The sequence below is a fragment of the Saccopteryx bilineata genome, chromosome 2, assembly GCF_036850765.1.
Source record: "Saccopteryx bilineata isolate mSacBil1 chromosome 2, mSacBil1_pri_phased_curated, whole genome shotgun sequence".
Taxonomy (NCBI): Eukaryota; Metazoa; Chordata; class Mammalia; order Chiroptera; family Emballonuridae; genus Saccopteryx; species Saccopteryx bilineata.
The window spans coordinates 89,548,534-89,576,408 of record NC_089491.1 but is presented as its reverse complement, the minus strand read 5'-3'; the positions used below and the strand labels follow the sequence as shown (position 1 = coordinate 89,576,408).

Below are 27,875 nucleotides of genomic sequence, written 5' to 3'. Positions count from 1 at the left end.
GGCCCATGGAACCCTGTACAGGCCTGGAGTGTGAGACTCCCTGTTTCAAGGAGTTCTTAAACATTGGAATGCATTAGTCAATCACCTACCACGGAAGGTGAGGGTGGGACCCTGAGTGACACATTTTAAACAAGCAGCCAGTCAATGTTGGTTTTCCCATCTTTTCTGAGCCTGGTCCAGCAGCAGCTTGAAGTCAGCCAGTGGACAGATGGTTCAGGGTGAGGAGGGGTCGTATTTTCCCTTTAGCAGACACTCGCCTCTAGCAGAGGCTCCATAGCTCAAGAGAAGAAACTGAAAAAGGAAAAGAATGAATGGGAGGCAGAGCTGAGGGCAGAGCACGGAACTCAGGAAGAGCTAGCCACTCCCTATTCAGGGGTCTGTTAGAGGCCGGGGTTAAAAATGAGTTCAGTCAGAATGGACATAGACAAAGTTAGGTCGGGGAAGGGTCAGGAGAGAAGGCAAAGGGGTGGGCTGAACCTTCACCCGGGTGGCCATCAAGTTGGGAGCCTGCTCCAATGGACCTGCAGGGCTCCCAGTTGAGTGGGTGGGCCCTCATGATAAGTGGGCTGGAAGGTTGGGGTGAGGCACGAGAATAACAAGTAGTTCAGACTGTTTGGGTACAGAGGAAAGGTGACTAATGCAGAGCTTTGGAGCAAAGGAAAGACAAGAGCCGCTTCCCAGTAACAGGGTCCAGAGAGGCTGCTTGGAGGTGGTGGCGACTCCCCAGGCCTCGAAGGATGAAGATGACGACAGGCGATGGGTGAGGAAGGGGCCAGGGCAGAGACGTGGTCGCTGGCGAGTGCAGTGAGCACTGGGAGTCCATGATTATACGGTAAACCGAACCTGGAAACCCTCAGAGGGGCCTCGGTGGCTGTTGGGAGGGGGTAGACTAAGAGAGGGTACTTTTCTCTACTTCAGCCACAGAAGAGAGAATTTTTATCAGTTTTTATATAATTGGACCTTGCATTAGACTTCATTGGGGGAGTTACATTATTTTTTTTAAAAAAGGCTTGAAAACCCACAAAGGGGATGAAAAATACTATCTATATATATATTTAAGAGCTAGTTAAGTTGGGGCAGTTTGCACAGGCAGTGAGGTGTCGGGTTTGCAAGCCTGTAAGAGATCCATGGCGTGGTGGGAGGAGTGCTGGCCCCGAGGTTGAGGCTGTGCTCTCGGCTCCATTCTGGGCCGTGGGCCTCACCTCACTTTTCTGGGCATTAGGTGTGGCTGCTTCTGTTTTTGTATTTACTACATTGAGAGCTTGAATTCAATAAGGTGATTTTCTTTTCTGCTATAAAATGCTCTCAGCAGTGATCTCTCTCCAGACTTCCCCCACATTCATCGGAGGGTAGGCGGCAGATCATGGCTCGAGGAGAATGAGTTTCATGTTATTGTGCAGGAAGACTGAGGGACACAGGCTCTGCGGACACATCCTGGTGTGAAGGGGCACAAGGGGACGAGGGGGCTGCAGCCGCGGCAAAAGCGTGGGGATGGGCAACAAACACAGGAGTGGAGTTTGCAGTAAAGGAGGGGATAGGATACATTTTCTTCTCACATTAGAAAAAATAAATTTCCCAACTGAGTGACCTCCTTTCTAAAGCATTATTTTTTCTTTTGAGGCTTATTTTTAAAACTTATTCTTAAAAAAAAAAAAGCGCACAGGTAGAGGTCTTTGCAGCACCACACAAAGGATATTCCGAAGAGCTATCACGAATTTTTAGATGTTCCTTTAAAGCGAGGTTTGCTTCTCTCTAAAGGAGCTGCCTTGTCAGGGAAAGCTGGAAATGCAAACGCAGAGCTGCCCTGCTCGGCCTGGGGAGGCACAGGCAGGGCTGTGGTGCACCTCTGCAGGAAGTGTCTGTTTTCTGAGAAGGTTTCTTCTGTGGATTATGTCTCATCATGATTCCTGGAATGTGGCCCTCTCAGCTGGAGAAGGAACTGTCTGTCTGTGCAGTGTTTGATCAGAAATAATTTAGATACATAGTTCTAGCACAAAACCCGAGCTCCTGTCTGTGCTGGGCCCTAGGTTAGATGTCTGTGCTCTGGTGGAGCCCAGGGGGCGACTGTCCATCACAGGCCAATGGCATGGGGACGCAGGGGCAGACATGCAGTGTGGGGACAGGACGCTGTGTGCGTGTGAGGGAGAAGTGCAGGGGAAATCAGGCTCCACGGGACAGGAATGATCAGCCATTCCTTCCTTCTTCCTACCAATCTCTCCCCCTCTTTCTCCTCCCTTTACCAGAGTTTTGAAGTTAAACCAGAGAGAAGTTTGAGAAGATGAGGCTGGGTGTGGGAGGGGCCTTACCTGGTAGAAGTGTTCAGATTCCCCATGGAGAGCATGGCCTCAGACGGGACGGTAGCCACCTACAGAGCATGGGGCTGCCAAACCTGATGCTCACCAACTGCTGTGGAATGTTTCGGAACACCTCACCGGTGAGGGGCCTTCTGTTCTGAGCATTGTCACTCTTTGTGTCTGTGACTCGACAGAGTGTCTGAGAAAATGCCTGGAAAGACTGTGCATGCTTGGTGGGTAGACACAGAACTTATGCAGATCGGTTATGCTTGAACTGATGTCACAATGAAACTCTTCTAAAAAATGGCTAACTTTGCATAGAATTGGGTCTCTAAGACAGTCTCCAACAAACTAACAATACCACTGTTCTCTACATGGTTTTGGAAGAAGTTGGTTGAAAACTCAGAAGCAGATCATCCCTATTGCTTATAGAAGTCTGGCTGGAGGACAGAGCTCTAGGTCTGTCAGCCAAGTGAGTGTGCTAAATGTAAACACTAGGTTCGCCCACCATTTCCCATGATGTGTAGGACAGTGAAGTCTTTCTCCCTTCAGAAATTTAGGGAAGAGGCCTGAGTGGTGGTGGCTTATGGGACAATGAGGACCCAGGTTCAAAACCCTGAGGTTGCTGGCTTAAGTGCAGGCTTACCACCTTGAGCGAGGGATTGCGATTTGAGCATGGGATCATCAGTATGATCCCAAGGTTGCTGGCTTGAACACTGGCTTGGCTGGAGGGCCTCCCCCCCATGGAGGTACATATGAGAAGCAATGAATGAACAACTAAAGGTGCCACAACTACTAGTTGATGCTTCCTATCTCTTTCTTTTCTTCTTCTTCTTCTTCTTCTTCTTCTTCTTCTTCTTCTTCTTCTTCTTCTTCTTCTTCTTCTTCTTCTTCCTCCTCCTCCTCCTCCTCCTCCTTCTCCTCCTCCTTCTTCTTCTTCTTCTCTCTCTCTCTCTCTTTCTCTCTCTTTCTCTCTCTTTCTAGAAAAGCACAAATAGCAAACCCCTGGAGGGCAAGCACCTCCCAGGAGGTAAATTTTGCAACTGAGTATGCCCAGTTGGTTCTTCTCAAATGTATCAATTAAATTAATTAGTTCCTCCAACTCCCCCGATGCCACATTAGTAAAAGGACAGAGAAAGGCCAGTTGTATACTTAGGGAAAATGCTTCCTTATAAAAACCAGGAGTGAGGAAATGGATTTGTCTTCTAAAATTTTCCAAGATTTTATACATGTTGAGGGCCACGTGCCCACGTCGTCTGTGGGAAAGAAGTTGAAGAACAAACCAGTGATGGTTGGGATCCCTGTTGACCACAAAGCTAGTTCATAACATAAGAAATAACCTGATTATATGAGAAGTCTGGGTTAATCAAGGTAGCACTGACATTTGTCCCTCTTCATTTACATGCTCCCACTGATCCCCCAAGCATGCTGCAATATCTGTATTTGTACCTTCTTTCAACCAAAGAAGAAATTGAAACATAATGTTCAGCCCAGGAGGATAGCTAGTTAAGGGCAGAGTCGAGACTTAAGCTCACATCTTTCTGACACTAAAAAATAGGGCTCTTTATAGTGCTCCAAGTGACCACATCATTTATAATTACTTGTTTGATTCTATTTTATTTCAGACCTCTTGTATCGTTGTGGACATGTTCCGGAGTGTAGTGAGGATAGCGTCATTAATTATTTGTCTCAGTGTTATCTGTTCTGCTCATCTGTTTTCACCTCAGCAAATTGAAAAGCTCCCAGATAGAGGGTTGGCTTCTCTCTCTGGAGAGTTTCTGGGATGCAGCCTTAATCCTCTAGCCAGATAATGAATCAGAAAGTTATTCCTGTTATCAGAACTCTGAGATCACAGCTGAGTTAAAAACCTAAGGCATTGTGTTAAATGGAAAGCCCTTAAAATTTATTTAAAAAAACTTTTTTTATTTATTCATTTTAGAGAGGAGAGAGAATGAGAGAGAGAGAGAGAGAGAGAAAGAGAGAAAGGGCAGAGGAGCAGGAAGCATCATATGTGTCTTGACTAGACAAGTGCAGGGTTTCGAACCAGTGACCTCAGCATTCCAGGTCAACGCTTTATCCACTGCGCCACCACAGGTCAGACTAGCCTTTAAAATTTAAAACTAAAACTTTAATACTTGATTCTAAAAAGTGTTTGCCCTGGTATATCAAAATTCATAAAATAATATTGCAATCAATTTTATTGCATGAAAAAAGATGGGAATTTCCTCACTATATTAAGCTAAGTGAGTTATAAATATTGAGGAATATTGACTCCTTATCAGATTTCTTAGATTAATGGTATTATTTCCTTCTGTGTGAGAATTAGAAGTGCATCCAAATGAAGCAAGAAGAAAGTATTGATTTTATTCTTTTCTTCTGTCCAGGGCTCCATTGTCACCCCTCCCACAGCCCTGTCTCTTGTTAAGAAGTACCCATTTGCATTGGAATTAATTATTTTTCGTTGTTCACATTATTTCTTGGTGTCATGTCAAAGTTTTAGTTTCCTTTGTTACTCATGGCCATGTTAAGAACTAGATGATGGTTTTCCACTTATGAAGTGTTTTCATAGGTAGTAGCTCTTTAAGTTTTCACAATAATCTTGGAAAATAAGTACCATTATCTTTAAAGAAGTCAAAACTGAGGTTCATAATGTGTTTTCTGGCCAAAGGCATAGCCAGTTAAAGTCGTTGTCAGGACCTGAGTCCAGGTCATCTGACTAGACCACAAAGGTTCAATAAATCTACGTCTTTGGGAGTGGCATGTGTCTATCTAGCTAGGGCTAGGTTTATGTTTCTCCCATTCGTTTCTCCAACCACCTCAAATGTGCCCTAAGAATTCTTCTGGTTCTTATTTATTTATTTATTTCTATGAAGTACCCAGTCATCTAAAGAGGCAGTCTTAATTAGGGTTAAGGATTCTGGAGTGGTCTTGGCTGGTGACTCAGTGGATAGAACATAAGTTTGGTGTGTAGACGTCCTGGGTTCAATTCCCAGTCAGGCCACACAGAAGAAGTGACCATCTGCTTCTCCCCACTACATCTCCCCCTTCTTTCCCTGTTCCTCTCCCATAGCCAGTGGCTTGATTTGTTCAAACTCGCCCCTGGCACTGAGGATACTGCTGTTAGAGCACATCAGCCTCAGGTGCTAAAAATAGCTCAGTGCTCAAGCATCAGCCCCAGATGAGGTTGCTGAGTGGATCCCAGTTGGGGCATATGTGGGATTCTGCCTCACTACCTCCCCTCCTCTCACCTAAAAAGAAAAAAAGAGTTTTGGAGTCAGCTTGGCTACTTATGGATTCTATTACCTGGGAGTGTCTCGAGTTTTGTGTCTCGAGTTTCCCTAAGTGCAAAATGGGAGAAACAATTAATACCTATCTCACTGGGTTGTTGTGAAAATCAAAATAAAGAGCAAAATACAGTTGAGTTATTGTTACTGTTATGCAATTAAGTTGGATAGAATTTTAAACATTTTAAGATTCTAGATGGCTGATTGTAATGATGACGAGAATGATGGTAACAACCACATTACTCAGTGCCCACTATGTTCCAAACATTTGATCCTCCTGAACTTTCACAGCAACCCTGCAGACGCTGTGCTCTTAGCCACTTGGCTATATTGCCTCTAAGTCTTGTCTGCAATTGGTATCAATTTGCCTATAACCCCCCCCCAAGCTTAAAACAGTGCCCTTTTGAAAATTAGAACTGTATTTTCCAATGTTCAGTCTTCTAGCCTCTTTTGTGTTCTCTACCCGCCTTCAACGAACCGCATTCCAGATGTCATTCATAAGTTCACATAGTGCCAGGGATAAAAATTTTCCAGACCTTAAGATTCAAATTCATTTAGAGTGGCTAAGATTAAATAAGTCTGTTACAGGAACCAACTTTCTTGAATTTGAACATTTTTTCCCTTTAAAGCAAGACTTTTCCAAAACAGAATTGGCATACCTTGTCTCAAAGAGAAAGAAGGAAATGGTGATTGACAATGACCTTTATCTCTGTATCAGATGGAGGTTCTGAGTGTCAACACATTAGCTAGTATACACCTGTGACTGAAAAAGTAAAAATGCATTTTTCTGCCTTAATTTAAAAAAAATTTTCAGCTGTTAAATTATCTTTATCTGTAGTTCCCTCCCCATCCTCCATTTCTGCTTTAGGTATTATGTTCTCAAATCAAATGTCTTTTTTTTATCTTAAAAATATTTTCTAGCTAGTCCAAAGATCTGCAAATAAAAGAGTAAGTGATCTCCCAGGAAGAAATACAAATGGCCAACAGATATATGAAAAGATGCTCATCTTCTTTAGCTATTAGAGAAATGCAAATCAAAACTGCAATGAGATACCACCTCACACCTGTTAGATTAGCTATTATTAGCAAGACAGGTAATAGCAAATGTTGGAGAGGCTGTGGAGAAAAAGGAACCCTCATCCACTGTTGGTGGGAATGTAAAGTAGTACAACCATTATGGAAGAAAGTATGGTGGTTCCTCAAAAAACTGAAAATAGAACTACCTTATGACCCAGCAATCCCTCTACTGGGTATATACCCCAAAAACTCAGAAACATTGATACGTAAAGACACATGCAGCCCCATGTTTATTGCAGCATTGTTCACAGTGGCCAGGACATGGAAACAACCAAAAAGCCCATCAATAGATGACTGGATAAAGAAGATGTGGCACATATACACTATGGAATACTACTCAGCCATAAGAAATGATGACATTGGAACATTTACAGCAAAATGGTGGGATCTTGATAACATGATATGAAGCGAAATAAGTAAATCAGAAAAAAACAGGAACTGCATTATTCCATACGTAGGTGGGACATAAAAGTGAAACTAAGAGACATTGATAAGAGTGTGGTGGTTATGGGGGGGAGGGGGGAGTGGGAGAGGGAAAGGGGGAGGGAGAGGGGCACAAAGAAAACAAGATAGAAGGTGACAGAGGACAATCTGACTTTGGGTGATGGGTATGCAACATAATTGAATGACAAGATAACCTGGACTTGTTATCTTTGAATATATGTATCCTGATTTATTGATGTCACCCCATTAAAAAAAATAAAATTATTATATATATATATAAAAAAAAAAGAGTAAGTGATACATTACTTGGAGTTTTTCATTCTTTGAAAAAATTGTTGCCATGGCCAGAAGCTCGGTTGCTTAGAGCATCATCCTAAAGCTCAGAGGTTGCTGGTTCGATTCCCGGTCAGGGCACATATGTGAAGAGATGGATGTTCCTATCTCTCTCTCTCCCTTCCTCTTTCTATAAAAAAAAAATCAATAAAATAAACATTCAAAAATAAAAAAATTATTATTAATTTTTTATTTATTAATTTTATTATAATTTTAATTTATTAATTTTTATATTTATATTTTTATTTTTTGTATTTTTCTGAAGTAGGAAACGGGGAGGCAGTCAGACAAACTCCTGCATGTGCCCCACTGGGATCTACCTGGCATGCCCACCAGGGGGCGATGCTCTGCCCATCTGGGGCGTTGCTCTGTTGCAACCAGAGCCATTCTAGCGCCTGAGGCGAGGCCATAGAGCTATACTCAGCACCCGGGCCAACTTTGCTCCAATGGAGCCTTGGCTACGGGAGGGGAAGAGAGAGACAGAGAGGAAGGAGAGGGGGAGGGGTGGAGAAGCAGATGGGTACTTCTCCTGTGTGCCCTGGCCGGGAATCAAACCCGGGACTCCTGCACGTCAGGCCGACACTCTACCACTGAGCCAACTGTCCAGGGCCTTAATTTTTAAATTTATTTTATAAATTAGAAGTGAGTCAACTAAGCACTTATAATAATTTTACCTTATTTATTTTTAAAACCATGGTAAGATTGGATCAACCCTAGCCAAGGGTGGACCATTTGCCATCTTCCTCATTATTATGAACCCAAGCCAGTCTCTACTGGCCTCATGAAGGCCTTTATTTTAAAGAATTTTATTCTCCGTAAAAAACAATAATTTTTAAAAATCTGTCTTTTCTTTAGTAGAATGTGAATATGTAGTGACTTAAACCATACCAAATCAATCTCACCCTTTTCTATCTTTTCACCTTTTTTCATCGAGTGTCCTCTTCTGAACGGCAATGTTTTGAGTCTGTAGAATGGGGAATCATTCTGAGTCTCTGCTGGGAACACTGTGCATCTAGCAATCACTCCTGTTGCTGCTGCTGCAGAATGCAAGGTCGCATGCGATGGTTTTATCTTTGGAATATTTACTCCTAGTCTGATGCTAAAATGTCCTACTAAGCAAATATACAAACAGAACAGTGAAAATGCAACTTGTCTGGACATTGAAGAGCTAGAAATTGATGGGGGATTGAAGGTCGTGTGGCATACTTCTGTTGGGCTGCACCTGTATTTCCTGACTTCATCTGTGTTCAGAAATAACGTGGACTTTTTCAAGCTCTTCAATCATGCTTATCCTGGAACATTAAAAAGAGACCACAATATTTCTGCTAACTAATCTAAAATGCAACAAAATGGCAGCTCAAAGTTGAAGGAGGTAGATTAGTTGGACAAAAAAATAATAATAGCAAGGCTGCTTCTCAAGCAGGATTCTCCAATTCAGGGTTTGCCTTGTGAGCAAAGATATATAGCCCCTAACAAGTAGGCAGAAGTGAAATAGTAAATGAATGTTGATAGAATTATATTTTTAGGCACATCCTTTATTGGAGCCTGGGAAGGTCAGATGATGTTCATTTTATTCACACACTTACTTCTTTAGAATAAAAACCTAATCTACTTCTCTGCAGTATTTGGGGTATGAGAGGAAGGTTCTACGGACTTTTCTAGCCATAAAGAGAAAAATCTAGTGGGAAGATGGGAAATCAGATTAGTCATTCTTCAGTTCTGAAGAACTGGAATTTTAGATAACAGGAGGAGGGAACAGCCCATTTGAAAGAGACGTTGGACAGATGTCTAGATCTTTCAAGAAGGGACACTTCAGAGCAGCCCAGCAGCCAGTAATATCCAACTTCAGTGAGTTGGTAGTGAGATTACAGGTTGAGATAGTGCCCCCAAAGAGTGAAAGACACAAGGCCAATTTTATTTCACTTTGGCGTTTTTGCTTTCTTCATTCACTATCATTTATTCTTTTGTTCAGCAAGCAGTAAGTGAAGCTGGCTCTATGCCAGGCACCATCCTAGCTCTTGGGGCCCAGCAATGATGATGACATGGTATCTCCCTCATGTGGGATACTTCTGGGGTGTTTCTCTTATGGCCTTCCTTTAGTGAATTGCCCTGCCAGCTGGTCCTGCCAGGAGGAATCCTTCATCTCAAAGACGAATATTGAACTTCTTTTTCCCAACTATATAATCAGTCCCTCTCTTCGCTGTCCTACCTACCCTCTGTGCCACCGGTGTCTCTTTAGAGGAGACCACAGCTAGAGAAGATGGACCTCTCAGGACCAAATGGGAGATTTGTTTTATTTCTTACTTATCCTTGGCAAGGACTCTGATTTTTTAACTAATAAGGCAGAAGACATCAATAGGAAAAGAAAAATAAGAACTTTCCTCGCCAGCGTTGCTTAGTTACCTTGTCAACATTCTCTTACAGCCCAGCTGCATTCTCTCTGCATGTTTTTATAGTGCACATCATGTTTTATTGCTGTAATTGATCTATTAAGCAGAAAATATGGAGAACACATGGAGCTCCTGTCAATTTTCTGCTGTTTATTTGGAATTCTACTTTTCTCTTTCTACAAGATCTCATTTCTTGTCATCTTTCTTCATTCCTATCCTAGGTAATACTGTGAAGGAATCATATCACTAATTATATTGGTTCATTTAACTTTGTAGCTTAAAGAACAAAAGCCAATAAACTATCCTCAAAACTAGACATCAAATTGTGGATTTTTCAAAGCCAGGAACCAAGTTGTCAGTAGCTCTGTATCTTTTGAGCCCTGGCCCCATGTCTGGCACATAAAATGCCTTTAGGTAATGTTCATTGGTTAAAGGATCAATTGGTTTCAAATATTTATTGATAACAAGCATTGTAGTGCATGCTGTTCATAATGTAGAATTTGCTTATAGTTTCTACCTAGGGGCAAAACTTATGACTTGTTTTTTTTCCCCTGAAGACAACAAGGGCGGAGAATAATGACTGTTCTTGCTAGCACTGCATTTCATTAGGCAAGGAAGCTTCTCTTTTTTCTTTTTTAAAATTTTTATTTATTGACTTAAGTGAGAGAGGAAAGGATAGAGAGATAGGTAGATAGATAGATAGATAGATAGATAGATAGATAGATAGATAGATAGATAGAGACAGGAACATTGATCTGTTCCTATCTGTGCCCTGACCGGGGATTGAACCAACACCCTCTGCACTTTGGGAAGATGCTTTAACCAACTAGGCTCTCTGGCCAGGATCAAAGAAGCTTTTCTAGGGTGCAGCTGCAGCAGCACTATCAGCAGCCACTTTGCATCTGGTATTTAGGAGAAGGTATTCAGTGGGAACCTCCTAGTTTCTCGGTGTTGTGCTGTTGTCCAAACCAATCCAGATCAAAAGACCCGCTCATTGTCACCATCTGTCAAGGCCATTGTATTCAAAACAATGAGTCTGTCATCTTTCTTTTTCTCCAACACACATATGCAGACTTAACTGAAGACTATGTTTATGATGCCAGCAAAACTACAAATGGAAGTCCATTTAATCATTACTCTACCCAGCCAGCCAGGCAGCCCTCCAACTCACTGTTCCTCAAAGCACATACCTCTGAGATTTTATTAAAATGCAGGCTTAAATCTAAGTCTGGGAGGAGGCCCGAGAATCTGCATTTCTAATAAGATCTCCTAGTTAGATCAGGCCTTGATAGTTAAAGCGTCTTCCATGGACTAGAAGATTTGGCACCACCAGGAAGCTTGTTAGAAATGCTGACTTTTTTTTTTTTTGTTTTTTTTAATAAATTTTTATTAATGGTAATGGGATGACATTAATAAATCAGGGTACATATATTCAAAGAAAACATGTCTAGGTTATTTTGTCATCAAATTATGTTGCAAACCCCTCGCCCAAAGTCAGATTGTCCTCCGCCACCCTCTATCTAGTTCTCTGTGCCCCTCCCCCTCCCCCTAACTCTCTCCCTCCCTCCCTCCCATGTCCTCCCTCCCCCCCCCCACCCTTGGTAACCACCACACTCTTGTCCATGTCTCTTAGTCTCATTTTTATGTTCCACCAATGTATGGAATCATGTAGTTCTTGTTTTTTTCTGATTTGCTTATTTCACTCCTTATAATGTTATCAAGATCCCACCATTTTGCTGTAAATGATCTGATGTCATCATTTCTTATGGCTGAGTAGTATTCCATAGTGTATATGTGCCACATCTTCTTTATCCAGTCTTCTATTGAAGGGCTTTTTGGTTGTTTCCATGTCTTGGCCACTGTGAACAGTGCTGCAATGAACATGGGGCTACATGTGTCTTCACGTATCAATGTTTCTGAGGTTTTGGGGTATATATTCAGTAGAGGGATTGCTGGGTCATAAGGTAGTTCTATTTTCAGTTTTTTGAGGAACCACCATACTTTCCTCCATAATGGTTGTACTACTTTACAGTCCCACCAACAGTGAATGAGGGTTCCTTTTTGTCCACAGCCTCTCCAACATTTGCTATTACCCATCTTGTTGATAATAGCTAATCTAACAGGGGTGAGGTGGTATCTCATTGTAGTTTTGATTTGCAAGAAATGCTGACTTTTATGTACCATCTCAGACCGCCTGGGTCAGAACAAGATCTTACATTAACATTTGAGGAGCATTGATATTACCATTTACTATGCTTACCATATATATTATTAGCAGGGGTCCCAGTGGGGCTCTGGGTTGGAAAATTAGGCCAGGTGGATTTCTTGTTCCCTTTTCCAATTCAAAACACTTGGATACCTGCCCCAGTATAGCATCTGACATTCAGATAAATACACAGACATGCCTCTTTGTTTAGTCATTCAGTGGCATGATTAATTTGTTATTATCCATTCTGGATTGCCATTGACCTGCACACCAACCTTATCTCCTCTCCAGACAACTTCATTCTAGACTAAAAATTTAACCAAAAAAGACATCCTCAAGTCTGAGCATGTCAAAAAGATAACACATTTAGAACAAGCATTAGGAGATCAGAATTTTCGCATCTGTGATATGGAGATAATAGTGAGCACCAGCCTGTGCAGGGCTTTGCCGCAGGGGGACTTGCTCTGATTGTTCTGTCTCGTTCACGCCTCTCATCAGAGGGCCAGAGGGACTCTAGAGTCTGGCAGTGAGGTGGAGGAAGGTTGCCACGTTTGTGTCCATGCAAGCAGACACTCCAGGCCACAGGGAAAAAGTCACTCATTAGTGATATCGAGAGTCACATAAAGAAAGAAGATCGATTTAAGGACCCTGGAGTTGATAATACCTTCATCATTAGAACAGCAGAACAAGTCTTTTTTTTTTTTTTTTTTAACAGACAGAGTGAGTCAGAGAGAGGGATAGACAGGGACAGACAGACAGGAACAGAGAGAGATGAGAAGCATCAATCATTAGTTTTTCATTGCGTGTTTCAACACCTTAGTTGTTCATTGATTGCTTTCTCATATGTGCCTTGACCGCAGGCCTTCAGCAGACCGAGTAGCCCCTTGCTGGAGCCAGCGACCTTGGGTTCAAGCTGGTGGGCTTTTGCTCAAACCAGATGAGGCCGCACTCAATCTGGCGACCTCGGAGTCTCGAATCTGGGTCCTCTGCATCCCAGTCTGACGCTCTATCTACTGTGCCACCGCCTGGTCAGGCAGAACAAGTCTTATTTGCTGGAGATGTGAGGGGTGGCTGTTCCATTGTTGCTGCTTGTTGGGCAGATAAAATATATTATGCTCACTTTGTTAAAGATGGCGCTGCCCATGAGGAGGCCGTCGCCCAGGTGATATTAATGTGTGTTGGGGGTGGGCTAAAGGCAGGCAGAATCCTTGTAGCCTGGGGCTTGGTTTTGGGATTAAGCCTTTCCCACCCTTTTTGATGTGGGGTAGTACAATCCCATCATGCCTCAAATAAGTGACTTTGTATTAGAGACTTCCCTATTTTGTATATTGGATTAAAGGTTTGGATTTCTACACTATAAAATAGGGGCAGAATGGGAGCGTGCTCTCTTGGTTCCTGAGATTATCATTAGAGGAGAGAGCAGAGAGGAGAGGGGAGAAAGGCCACGTGGAGGAGGCCAGGAGAAGCAGCCAAGGTGGTGGAGTGTTGAGAAGCCAGTTTGTGCAGAGAGAAGGAGATGGGGAACAGAGGTGAATAAGTCTGGTGAGCTAGAAACCTTTGATTCTAGGAAACTCGGATAAGTCAGTAGCTTTATGAGCACTGAATGTGAGTGGGTTTTGGAGCCCAGTGTGTGTTTTTACTAAAGCCAGTAGCCAGGGCCACCATCACAGCAGCCTGGCCCATGCAGGTTCGCATTGGATTCGGACAGTCGGTAAAGAAACAACGGAGCCAAAAACTGATGGGCCATTATCTTTAATCCTAGCTTGCACCTGGCAGGCAAGTAAAAACACACACTGGGTTCCAAAACCCACTCATTCAGTGCTCACAAAGTGTTGGGCAGATAAAATGTATTATGCTCACTTTGTTAAAGAGGCCGTTGCCCAGGTGATATTAATGTGTGTTGAGAATTGTTGTAGCCTGAGGCTTGGTTTTGGGATTAAGCCTGTCCCACCCTTTTTGGTGTGAGGTGGTACAATCCTGTCATGCCTCAGAGACTTCCCTATTTTGTATATTGGATTAAGGGTTTGGATTTCTACACTATAAAATGGGAACGGAGCGGGAGTTTGGGGCTCTTGGTTCCTGGGATGATCAGCATGAGAGAGTAGAGCCAGCAGCGGAAGGAGGCCATGTGGAGGAGGCCAGGAGAAGCAGCTAAGATGGCAGAGTGCTGAGTGAGATACCAGTTTATGTAGACTTTGTATCTGGGATAAGGAAGGAAATGGGGAACTGAGGAGAATAAGTCTGGTGAGCTAGAAACCTTTGATTCTAGGAAACTCGGATAAGTCAGTGGCTTTGTGAGCACTGAGTGTGACTGGGTTTTGGAGCCCAGTGTGTATTTTTACTTGCCCGCCGGGTGCAAGCTAGATTAAAGACTATGGCCCACCAGTTTTTGGCTCCATGGTTTCTTTACCGACTGTCCGAATCCAATGCGAACCTGCATGGGCTGGGCTCCTCTGATAGTGGCCCTGGCCCTGCCTCCTGGCTTTACACAAAGCTACTGACTTATCCGAGTTTCCTAGAATCAAAGGTTTCTAGCTGTTGGGCAAATAAAAGATATTATGCTCACTTTGTTAAAGATGGCGCTGCCCACATAGAGGCCGTTGCCCAGGTGATATTAATGTGTGTCTCTGTGGGCAGGCAGGATCTTTGTAGCCTGGGGCTTGGTTTTGGGATTCTTTCCCACCCTTTTTGATGTGGGGTGGTACAATCCCATCATGCCCCAGATAAGTGACTTTGTATTAGAGACTTCCCTATTTTGTATATTGGATTAAAGGTTTGGATTTCTACACTATAGAATGGGGGCAGAACGGGAGCTTGCTCTCTCGGTTCCTGAGATTATCATTAGAGCAGAGAGCAGAGAAAGGCCACATGGAGGAGGCCAGGAGACGCAGCCAAGATGGCGGAGTGTTGAGTGAGAAGCCAGTTAGTGCAGAGAGAAGGAAGGAGATGGGGAACAGAGGTGAATAAGTCTGGTGAGCTAGAAACCTTTGATTATAGGAAACTCGGATAAGTCAGTAGCTTTGTGAGCACTGAAGGTGAGTGGGTTTTGGAGCCCGGTGTGTGTTTTTACTTGCCCGCCGGGTGCAAGCTAGGATTAAAGATGTTGGCCCATCAGTTTTGGCTCCGTTGTTTCTTTACCGACTGTCCGAATCCAATGCGAACCTGCATGGGCCAGGTGGCTGTGATAGTGGCCGTGACTACTGGCTTTACACTAGCTCACCAGCCTTATTCACCTCTGTTCCCCATCTCCTTCCTTCTCCCTGCACAAACTCTGCACAAACTGGCTTCCCACTCAACACTCCGCCCCCTTGGCTGCTTCTCCTGGCCTCCTCTACGTGGCCTTTCTCTGCTCTCCTCTCTGCTCTCTCCTCTAATGATAATCTCAGGAACCAAGAGCAAGCTCCCATTCTGCCCCCATTTTATAGTGTAGAAATCCAAACCTTTAATCCAATATACAAAATAGAGAAGTCTCTAATACAAAGTCACTTATCAGAGACATGATGGGATTGCACCACCCCACATCAAAAAGGGTGGGAAAGGCTTAATCCCAAAACCAAGCCCCAGGCTACAAGGATTCTGCCTGCCTTTAGCCCACCCCCAACACACATTAATATCACCTGGGTGACGGCCTCCACGTGGGCAGCGCCATCTTTAACAAAGTGAGCATAATACATTTTATCTGCCCAACAACTGTCAGCAATTAAGCATTTGTGATACAGAAAAACCTAGTGCTGTTGTTGTAAGGTACCAAAAAGCTGCAAAATTGATATTGATATTCTAGAAGGAAAAGGTCAGGCTTTACTGACCTTTCTTTGGAAAATGGAGGAGAAAGAATGTAGAAGTCTCCTGATTTATAAGGATGACTAGGGTCATTTGGTTTTTAAGTTCTCTGAAAGGATTAAGGTTATCTGAAGAACTCCCTTTTGCTTTCAATAAGAGGCAAAATTTACATACCACCCTACACTGATTTTAGCTCTCCCTCCCTTCCTGAAATCTGAGATTAACATGTACCTCTAGGCAAAGGAGGAGAGATAGATACTAAAAGGATTTGTGAATGTCTTTGACTGCCTTACCTTGAAAGCTTTAACATTCTATGTAAATCCCCTAGACCAGTGGTAGTCAACCTGGTCCCTACCACCCACTAGTGGGCGTTCCAGCTTTCATGGTGGGCGGTAGTGGAGCAAACAAAGTATAAATAAAAAAATAGATTTAACTATAGTAAGTTTTATAAAGATTTATTCTGCCAAACTTAGTGAAAATCCAACATGAAGTACTTGGTAAGTAATTATTATTATTACTTTAATTTGCTATAACTCTGCTTTATAAATTTTATAAAGTAAAGTTACTTTCCTACTTTATAAATCACCGTTACTGTGGAATGGTGTATGGTTAGAAACTTTTACTACTAACAGAGATACAAAAGTGGGCAGTAGGTATAAAAAGGTTGACTACCCCTGCCCTAGACAAATGTTATAATCTTGTTAATGATTATGTCGTACTGTCATGCCCCCCAAACTGTGTGTAGTGCAAGGGTATATAACCAGCCTCTGAAATATACTTGGCACACATGATTTGGGTCTGTTGCCTTATGTCAGCCATATGCGGCTGGCATATTTAATAAATCTCCTTTAATAAAACCCTTCAAAATTTATCTGGACTTGGTGTCTCTACGTAAACCCGATGAAGTGAGGTACAGTGCCTTTCAGAATCTGGGATACAGTACTTTATAACAGTATCTCTTTTAAAAGAAGTGGGAAAGAAAGAAAAAGGCTTACCATCTTTTCTCTATCCTCCCAACTTTAACTCACGTTTTTATTTTGGAAATACCCTGTTAAGGCCCTCAGTTTTCTTAAGCCTGTTAACAGGTAGGCCAAGCCTTTGGGAAGTGTAGTTTTGAAAAAGAGATTACCCTTTATTTTGCTAAAATTTTAGAATTTGCATGGTGATATCCTTCCTGGTGAGACCTCAAAGTGGCCAGGAGTGGGATTTGGTAGTCTCAGGCAGAGAGTGTCACGTGACCTGCGTTTCCACATGGGTCTTCTAGTGGGGTGTGTGTATGCTCAAAGCCACAGAAGGAGGAGAAAAGGCACCTCTTCCTATGTAATTGCAGTGTACACCCTCCAGGAAGAGGGTGGGGTAAGAGGGAGGGAGTGAGAACGCAGAAGCTTGGGGCGTGGTGGGTGGGCAGAGTGGGCATTCAGCTGAAGGGTCAGCAGTTCCTAGCAGAGCTGTGGAGCGAATCTGGATGTCTCAGCTGGTTTTTTGTTTTGTTTTGTGGGGTGGTTTTGTTTTGCCTGAATAACGAAGGTTGAATAATACATCACTGAGCAGTGTGTGAGATGGAATGACGGAAGCCGTTCTAGGGAGGGAAAGCGCTTCAGTGCATTTTAACTCTTCTAACTCCAAGTCCAGGTTTCATGATGGGCCCTCTGTGTCTGGCCACAGCTCTTGGCTCATTTTGCTAGGACTTGACCTATGAATGGGTCAGGTCACCTCCTCGCTGTTTCTAGGCCACAGAAAACAGTCTTACTTCCAGCCAGTCTATACTTGTCATCTTTGGGGAGTACGTGGATGGAAGCTCTGGGTAAAGCAGCTTCATGAACCAACAGGAAAGACAGCTTGAAGGGCATCACTTTTTAGACTCTTAACACCACATGGAAAGAGCATTTGCTAAGTGTTAAGAAAGTTAATTTTACTGTATTTTCCCATGTATAAGACATACCCTTTCCCGAAAAATTTGGGGTCTAAAACCTGCATCTTATACAGTGGTTGTAGGTTTTTTTACTTGCATTTCCCGCTTGAGGAGTTGTATGAATTTTATGATGAATAAAACTTGAGTTCAATAGCTTTATGTAATACATTTTTTTTTCTTCAAATTTCAGGCCCCAAAATTAAGGTGCGTCTTATACATGAGTGTCTTATACATGGGGAAATATGGTAATCCTAACCATGCCCCCAACTAGCTATGGGACCTTGTTAGTCAAGTCATTTTATATCTTGGAAACCCAGAGATAATGATACCTACTACAAATCCACTATGTCTACTATAAATCTACTATAAACGTCTAGAATTTTGTGTCAAATGAGATCATGAAGAAGAGAGTTTTGAAGATTTCAAGGCTGTACTGCCAGTATGGTAGCCACAAGCCACATATGGCTATTTGAATTTAATTAAAATGAAACAAAAGGAAAAATTTAGCTCCCTAGTCACACTAGTCACATTTTAAGTGCTTAATAGCCACATGTGTCTTGTGGGCACCATATTAAACAACAAAGATATAGAACATTTGCATCATCACAGAGAGTTTTGTTGGACAGCTGTGCCCTGAAGTGCTATCTAGAGGGTGATATCAAGGACATAATGGATGTCAGATTTTAGGGGTGAGAAAACTGTTATAGTTAAGGATTCTTGGGAAAGAAATAAGACCCACTCAAATTAACTGAAGTAAAACAAGGAATTTATTTGATTAATTCACAAAAAAACTTATGAATTCCAAGGGCTGGAATCATAGTGAGGCTTTAAAAGGAATTGGAACCAGTTCTGAAGGTTGTCAGGAACTACATAAGTTACTCTTTCCATTCCTGTCTCTTTCTTTTTCTCTTGTCTTCTCTCTGTGGCCATTTGTGTTCTTGCCTGTTTCTCTGTATGTTAGTATCTCCTTCCATCTCCACTTCCTCTTTTCCCTCCACTTCCACTTCTTCTTCCCTCATCCCTCCTCTCTCTGAAGACCAGCTTTCTCAACTGCACAATGTATGGTCCGAATAGAGCTCAACTTTATCTAGTTTTCATCACTTCTCAGGGGTAATGCAGAACAAAGGCTAGGTCCTGATTCTAAATTCCCAGGAGAAATATTCTTATTAGACTGCTCGCTGTAGTAGCCACCATTCAGCTGTGTCCAGGAGAATGGGGTAGTGGCCGCATGCTAACTCAGTGGGACAGTGGAGGTGGGGTGGGTAGATGGTCTCCAAAGGAGCATCTGTGGGATGGGGATGAGTCATTGACTGCCATTCTCATCCTTAACACCTTGGAGAGGTCCACTGAGCCTATGATCATGAAGAAAAGGGGTATGATGCCTTTTTTTTATTTTTTGCTTATTTGCATGTTTTAAATCACCAATACAGATTCCCAGGGGTTTGGCTTAACCCTCACACATACATACCTAGATAGAAGTTAGCACAGCCAAAGGCAAGGTGGAAATCTGGTCTAAACCTTTGCCATTTTTTAAATGCAAACTAGGCACTTATGAGACTCTTTTCTCTCCTGCCTATAGGAAGAAACATGAGGTTCCTCTGGAAATCACTCAAGAGGAAGACAGAAGGGGCCATTTAAAATAGAATCGAAGTTGCAAGCTGCAAGACTGGGGCCAGAGGGCTGGCAGTGGAAAACTTTGTTGGGTTGTGATCTCTCGCTGAAAAGTTCCAGGTGCTTTTTTGCTTCCTGCAAAACAAAGGAAGAAGAGGAGACGACCATGTCTATAGCTCTGAAGCAAGTGTTCAACAAGGACAAGACCTTCCGGCCCAAGAGGAAATTTGAACCTGGCACACAGAGGTTTGAGCTCCACAAACGGGCCCAGGCATCCCTCAACTCGGGCGTGGACCTGAAGGCGGCCGTGCAGCTGCCCAGCGGGGAGGACCAGAATGACTGGGTGGCAGTGCACGTGGTCGACTTCTTCAATCGGATCAACCTCATCTATGGCACCATCTGCGAGTTCTGCACCGAGCGTACCTGCCCAGTGATGTCAGGAGGGCCCAAATATGAGTACCGGTGGCAGGATGACCTCAAGTACAAGAAGCCGACAGCACTGCCTGCCCCCCAGTACATGAATCTGCTTATGGATTGGATCGAGGTCCAGATCAACAATGAGGACATATTTCCAACATGTGTGGGTAAGTCCATGACCAGCTTCTTGATGATCCTGTCATGTCCCACCCAAGCTCAGAAAGTTTACAGGGGTTTCTTCTAGTACTGCCTTAGAGTGCTATATACCACACATTATCAATGAATGTTGCCCCAAATTCCATCCCTCACATACCTGAAGTGTCTTTTTCCATATATAAGAACCTGATTTGAAATTTTGAAAAATATCATTTGTGGATCACTTGCAATAATTTCATGGACCCCAGTCATGAAATTACACATGCCACATGCCAAGGAACACTGACTTGGTGACATGCTAGGTTTGATCTTTCTGGTTCCCTTAGGACTGCACTTCAAACCCACCCCATCATTCTGGAAATGTTCTTATTATTTAACTAGTTAAATAATTAAAGTGACATTATCTCAGGAGCAGTTTACTGGTATTCATCTCTCAGGTTAAGAAATCCCAGTGTGAGAATCCATGGATTTTTGGGGGGGGATCCACGGAACAAGGGGTTGGCATTCTGGGAGAATAAAGATCCTGCCGTTCTGTCCTACCCTCTCTGATCACAAGTTATTAATTCCAGTCTGCACTGTTGACTCTGGACCCTTGTGTAGTGACCAGACCCACCAGGACACTTGAAATGCAGATGCTTTGTTCCCTTTGGGCTCTGAGTCATAAAACTTCAAAGGGAAGGGCCAAACTTTTTCTACCCCTTGTGTTTCTTTATGCTTCTTTCTGATCATTGGATTTTCCACGCACTGACAGGCTAACTTTAAAATTCCCTCTTTTTAGGTCCAGGCTCCGTACTTCTATTGTTGTATCTCCAGTGTTGAGTTAGCATGGTGCCCTAAAACCGTCATAGGCATTCAGGAAATACTTGCAGAATGACTGAAAAAATACTTGTGCTGTTGGAAAGTATTATTAAAAAGCTCTGAGATGGTTGGGGTCTAAAAGAAGTATTTGAAACACATTGTTGAAAATCACCTCTAGTTGGGATGTGTGTCCCCCCAAGTGGCATATGGAAAATTGAGGTGGGGCATATGGAAGTAATTAAGTTAATACCAGAAAAAAAAAAGTGTATAAATTGATTAGGGCACTGAGTACATCTTGAAATATTCAGCACAGAAACCAATTTGCTCAGCATCATTGTGTTGCCTTGACCTGTCCGGTTCCCTCACAGTCTTTCTCTCTGTGCTGCCTTGTTAAGGAAGGAGGTGGAGGTGATGCAAGCCCAAAAGAGGAGGAAGAAAACAGGTTTCCAGTCCCCTTTCTCAGACATATAAGAGGCACCTCCGAGGGGCGGGAATCGCTTAGGTTCATGCCTTTTTGCACTTTCTTCGACTGTCAGAGGCTTCTTTTGTTGCTGAGAGGAATTTTTCTTTTCCAAAAGCATTAGAAGCCATTGCCAAATGCTCTGTGCAGAACACATGATAACAATAAAGATAAATAAATGTGGGCAAGGAGACCCCTCTCTGTCCTTCCCCTTCAGGCCCTGCCCCTTGATGCTTTGAAATCTGGGCACTTCTACGATCTCTGGCAGTTGTGGTCACTGTGTAGAGTCGGTGACAAGAAATAATCTCACAAGGCCATGGTGTGTTAGTGGAGAGTGAGGAAACTCCTGGGGTGGTTTTAGACTTTGCTTGGGGGAGATCAGTGGAGGCTGCCATGACCCCCAGAGTAACTGATGTTGCCATCTTGTTCTAGACATTTCTTTAGCCATTGAATGGGTTTGGGAACCATACTCACCTGATCAGAATCCTTCCCAATTTATGCTCCATAGAACACCAGTGTTCTGAGAGATCTGAATTGATGTACCTTGATTTTTTTCCTCTATGGAAAAATTAGTTTGAGAAATGCTGAGTGAAATTGATTTCTTCACTGCAGGACTTTTAATATGCTAATATGCATTATAAATCTCCAAGAAAGGAATAATACTTTAGTAAATGGTTTTTCCTAATTAGAACCTACTGGCTTTCTTTTTTTTAAATGGAATATCATTAGCATCCTTTGGGAAATGTGGATCGATATAAATTAGAGTTATCAAACTTTTCTTTGTATCAGAATTACTTGGGTTTTCTGTTAAAAATGTAAATTCCTTGGTCCTAACCCTTAACAACTAAAGTAGAATCTCATAGAAAGATGTAAGCATTTGAACTTTTAGTAAGAACCCATTGCTCTCTCATCTGTTAATGGTAACTACCCAGAATGCTTTTCATTCCCCAGAAAGAGTCTGTTTCTTACCTTTTGGTTTTATACATGTTGTTCTCTTCTTCTGGAATCACCATCTATCTTTTCTGTCTAGTGTAAGTCTGTGCATCCTGTACCATGTGTCTGTCACTCATTGAATGTAGGCCCCTTAAAGTTGTGGAATATGTCTTATTCATTTCACTACCCTAGCACTAAGTCCAGCTTTAGTGCCTTACAAGTTGCTGACTGAGTGGGTGAGTGGACGGATGGATGGATGGAAGGAAAAATAATCTTTACAGAGTCCCAACATGTCTATGGTGCTGATGATCAAAGTGAAGTTAAACAAATGTCTCTGAATCCCTTTATTACCATCCTGGGTATTTTGTGCAACTTGCCTCCAAAAAGTTTAATTTTTTTTTTAGGTGAGAGGAGGGGAGATAGTGAGGCAGACTCCTGCATTCACCTCAACTGGGATTCACCTGGCAACCCCATCTGGGGCCAATACTCGAGTACCAAGCTATTTTTAGTGTTTAAGGTTGATGCACTTCAACAGTGCATCCTCTGTGCCCGGGAACATGCTCAAACCACTCAAGCCACTGGCTGTGGGAATGGAAGAGAAAGTGAAGGGGAAGGGGGGGAGAAATAGATGGTCACTTCTCCTGTGTGTCCTGATCAGGAATCGAACCCAGGGTGTTTATATGATGGGCTGATGCTCTATCCCCTGAGCCACCGGCCAGGGCTCATTTTGACTACTGAAAATTTTCAAGGTAAAATGGTAGAGGTTAGTATAAACCACCACCACCCACTGTCACCCTGGGGGTCTTCATCGGCACCCTGCTCACCCGTTATTTGCCGTATTTTTGCTCTCTTTTGAAGTAACTTATCTTCAGGAGCCACTTTCTTTGTTAGAGTTCACTTTCTCTTCTTCCTCCCCCCTATTCCAGCCTACTTTTCTTCGTTTTGATCTTTGTGCTGCCATGAGTCATCATTATCATGAAAATGATCAAGACGTCTGTCAGGATAAAGTAGAAGAAGAATTCTCAGCAAACAGCAGACCCTGGGTGGATGAGAAATAGGGACTTCTGCTTAGCATTACAGCTTTGAATCCAAGGCATATTTCTGTGTTCTTGCCTGGGAATTGGGAGGGATTCAAACTTCACCTCCTCCCCACTGTGATTCAAGGAAATAGAACCGGAAAATACTGACAGATGTGCAGGCTTCACCCTTAGTTAGGTATTAAAGGATATAAACAGCTGTTGATCAGTACCATTGAAACATGGAGGAAAGAACAGCTTTCATCTACCCCTAAGTTCCAGTTTAACTAGGATACCCGTGCTGTTCAGAAGTTGAGCTTTCTCAGTTGAGAGAATACCAAACAGATGTGGCTCCCTTGTGAACCATAGTCTCCTGCACTTTCCCTTGATCCTCTCCAGCTTCCTTTGTTAAAAAAACAACAGATGTCCTTGTTAAAGCTCCTAATACAGCAGTAACTTCAGAAGCATGAGCCATCTCCCCTTCAATTGTATCTGTATACATTTTTAGAGATAATGACAACAACAACAACAAAATTGGAAGCCTAGAAAACCACAACCTTTCTCTTCCTATGGCCCAATTACAGTAATTTTTACTTTTTAGTCCTCAGCTTCCCTGTTTTTCTATTATATAATAGGATTGAATATCTTAGGTCTGACACTCAGAAAAAAAATGAATAGAAAACTTAGAGCTCCTTCAAATCATGTTTTTAAAAAGCCTTTGAACAGAAGGAATAAGAACATTTAATAAATGATTACGTGATCTCACCTACTTCTGTGGTTTTAGAATAAATGGGTGTCAGAGAAGGAAAGATCAGGGATGGAGGGGGAAGCGAGGGAGGGCACGCATGCTTACTGAGCCTGCTAAGTGCCGAGCACTATTCGTCATTCTTAATTCTCCCAGTAACTCAATGAATTAAATATCTCAGTTTATCAGTGAGGAAGCTGACATGTAAACAAACTCAGGGGCTTTCCAGTTGTACAGTAATAAGTACTTTAGAGGTCAGCATTTCTGCTCAAGTGGGTCCGGCCAACAATCTACACACTGGTCTCCCATTACCATTCACAGCACATGTCATTATTTTGTCAATTTTCTTTCATATAACGAAAGAGTTCAGTGGTTTTAGGAGGTTGTCTAGGGGTCGATAAAATTTCAGAAAACATGATTTTTGCTATAATTTTTAAATTTAAAATTTTTGTTTGGTTATGTTTTTGTTTAAAAAAAATTACCTCTGGAATGCCCGAGGAGTTTCCTGGCACCATAACTGCTCCCACGTTGCACGCCAAGATTGAGCAGAAGATGACTTAGCCTCAAGAAAACACTTTGTGAGCTCATGACTACCTGTTACTGCCATTCAGTCATTACTTCAGTCAGTAAATGTCTGTGGAGCGCCTGCTTGGAAGCGGGCCCTGTTTTAAACACCAAGAGAGCACAAAGCACAGAGTTCATGTCCTTGAGCAGTTTCCCTAATGTCCAGAATATTTAGCTGCTCCATATCGCTCTACACGTTTTTCTAAAATGAATAGTTCATTCAGTGGTCAAGTGTATCACAGAAGGAGTGAGTCCCTTTGGCAACTTTCCTCATGAGATTACAAATGCGTTTCATCCTCTCTCTAAAAACTGTGGCAGAAAACATGAATCTATAAAAACGTCCATGGGGTGAATTTTTTGGTCATGGGATATTGGAGAACTGAGGTTATAATTAGCCTTTAATTTTTAACTTATTTTCTATTATGTGTTTTCCTCACATTTAAAAAAAAAAGAGTTTGATATAAATTTCTATAACACTAGTAAGACAGTGTACACGAAGAAGACACATTTACAGTGTGGTAGAACCAGCCCTAGACTAGTACACAGAGACTCGGGTACGGTCAAGGTTCTGCCACTGATGATGCTCTGTGATGTTGGTAAACACGTAACCCCGGAGCCAACATCTCTCTCTCTCTCTCTCTCTTAGTCGATTAAAGATGACAGTTCTGATCTCCAGGGGCTGTAGTAAGGATGAAACAAGGCACTGTGAGTAAAAGCCCCTGGCCTAGAACCATAAGCACCTAGGAGAGATGCTGTAAACAGACATGTTAGTCACCTTCCTCTGCATACATTTCCCCAAAACTATTAACCAGAATGCATGCAGCCCATTGGACAATTTCTGAACCATAAAGCTGGAAAAACAAAATGTGTTGTGAAAGACTGAACAAGATGTTTTTAACATTCTCCATCTTTATTGCTGCATCACTCTGCGGTGGGGCTTATACCAAGTACTTCCAGCTTTCATCACTCAAAGACCTGGGGAAATCTCACTGTTACCTTAGGAGCTAGACTGACTCCTGGGAAAAGTACTAACTCTTTAGAGAGAAAGCCAAGGTGAGTCTACTTGTTTGGTTTTCAGAAGACTGAATATTAAACCTAACCTGCCCATATCCAGTGTCTAACCAGCAGTTTAGCTGTAGAAGTGGGGAGATAACCTACCAGTCACCTCTTGGACAAGCCACTCATTAAAATCAGTGTTGGGCAAGGTTACCTGGATTTTATCTCTCAAGGGGATGGGAACGTTTTCTTGGCGCCAGAAATGGAGCCCCTGACACAGCCCTCGTAAAACAATGTTGTAAAGGTGGGTAACGTGGTTTCTTTTTCACCGATGGAAAAGCGTGAGTACCTGCCCAGGGTCACACAGGCAGAGCTAGGATCTGACCTGAAGCCCCCTGGCCTTCCAGCTTGTGCTCTCCACTCCTCCAGCATCTCAGACTGTGCTGGTTTTGCCCCAGAATCAATAGCACTGTTACCCTTGATTTACCCCTGCCAGTTGTCTCCAACATTAATCTTCTCTAAGCAATGTCCTCAGACAAACCCAGCAAGGGCCTGGAAAACAAGCAAACTGTACTGGGTTCTTACGGATTGCGACTCCACGGTTCTTTTTATAGCTTGCCCCCTTTGGATTCTGGTACTATTCAAGTCTGTTCAGTTATCTATTCGTAGAAAACACGCAGAGACAGCTGAGCCTGCCCTTCTCCACCCCCACTAGATGCTGGAAGATTGATGGTGTGCTGTGATGGTCGCCATTGTCCGCCCTCACCTTGTTCACCCAATACTGCAATGACTTGGTGGCTGACTTAATGAGAACAGTGTTAAATAACCGCCCCCACCCCATAAATCCCAAGAGAGACCTCTGAGAAATGGTGAGGGAATTGTGAGCTAAGAAGCGGAGAGGAAGGGGGGTGGAGACAGGGCGCCTAGAGGGCCTAGAGGCTGCCCTGCGAGGTAAGGCTAATTACCTGCTGTCCCAACCTGCACTGAGTTCTCCATTACTTGTGCGATGTAATTTTAATGGGCCATATCTCCGGTGACAAGTTGTTGCATCTCAGCATCATCTGGGAAGGGAAATGGGATATGTGATATTCAGTGGCAAACAGAGATGAAAAACAAAGCTGTAGTCGGGTGGGGGTGAGGGCATCTGCTGCTTTAATCCAGTTGGTAGTTTTAGAGGTGGGGCCGTCCTTAGCCCAGGGAGGCTGTGTCGTGCGGTCAGTGCTGCATGGAGAGGCAGGCCTGCTCAGCACCAAACTGCAAGGCATGTGCAAATGTACCTAGCAATCTGGAAGTGCAACAGGGTGAAGGAAAAGGACTGAACCAGAACCAGAATACGGAGCTGGAAGGAACACTACACAAACCACCACTTGAAGTAGGGATGAGATCCCCAAGCACACTGGAATTATCCCTGAGGTCCTGAGTTCTTTTTTTTTTTTTTTTTTTTTAGTGAGGGAAAGAGAGAGACAAATAGGGACAAATAGGAAGGGAGAAAGATGAGAAGCATCAATTATTCATTATGGCACCTTAGTTGTTCACTGATTGCTTTCTCACATGTGCCTTACGAGGGGACTCTAGCCGAGCCAGGACCCCTTGCTCAACCCAGTGACTTTGGGCTCAAGCCAGAGACCCTACACTCAAGATGGTGAGCCTGTGCTCAAGCCAGATGAGCCCATGCTCAAGCCAGCAACCTCGGGGTTTTGAACCTGGGTCCTCAGCATCCCAGGCCAACACTATATCCACTGCGCCCCCACCTGGTCAGGTCGGACTGAGTTCTGAAGAGACCATGGGCTTTTGCTTTCTGAGCAGGTGTTTCAGCGGGGCCCTGACACTGGGAGCCCTCTCTCTCTGCCTCCCCTCCAGACAGTGTCTGGATACTTAAACAATGTCATTTTGGTGGAGGCAAAGTGATTTGCCTGCCCTCCATGTATGGAGAGTGATTCACACACAAGCTTTTCCTTTAAAATGCCTTCATAGGTCTGGGACATGGGTCTTCTGTAAGGCCTCTGCGTACGAGACCTTTCTGGTGTTTTATCTTTAAAAGTTCATATTAAATTCATATTCTAAATGACATAAATAGTTTCCCCTTTAAGTCTTCTAGTAAAATGGATGCTCTGGGCAGATGAGCCAGTTTGGAAAGGAGGAGTGGTAAGAGGAACGGAAGCATTCGTCTAAGACCTGAATGTGAATACCCGTTACCAGCTTTCACTAGCAATTTTCCAGTCTTTCTAAACCAGTTCTTTGTCCATCAAATGCGTACAACAGCATGCATTTCACAGGAGCGTTGACAATATAAAATGGCATGCTGCATGGAAACCACTTAGTGCAAGCTGGGTACGCTTTCAGCGTTAGTCCCCTCAGTATCACGCAGTGTCAGTGTGAGGAAACAGGCTACAGGTGGACAGAGGTGAGAAAGGAAAGAACCAGCGATGAGCATCTATCATTGCGTGACACGTTCGGCT

At 43.1% G+C, this 27,875-nt stretch overlaps 1 protein-coding gene across 5 annotated transcripts in view; it reads left to right on the top strand.

The window, feature by feature from the left end:
* MOB3B (MOB kinase activator 3B) overlaps positions 1-27,875 on the top strand; it is a 218,006-nt gene that overhangs the window by 70,400 nt on the left and 119,731 nt on the right. For all 5 annotated transcript variants that reach the window (XM_066257375.1, XM_066257370.1, XM_066257374.1 and 2 more), the window contains exon 2: positions 19,300-19,915. In XM_066257375.1, coding sequence (XP_066113472.1) covers positions 19,498-19,915 — 418 coding nt within the window. In that variant the 5' untranslated portion in view covers positions 19,300-19,497. The remainder of the gene's footprint in view (positions 1-19,299; positions 19,916-27,875) is intronic.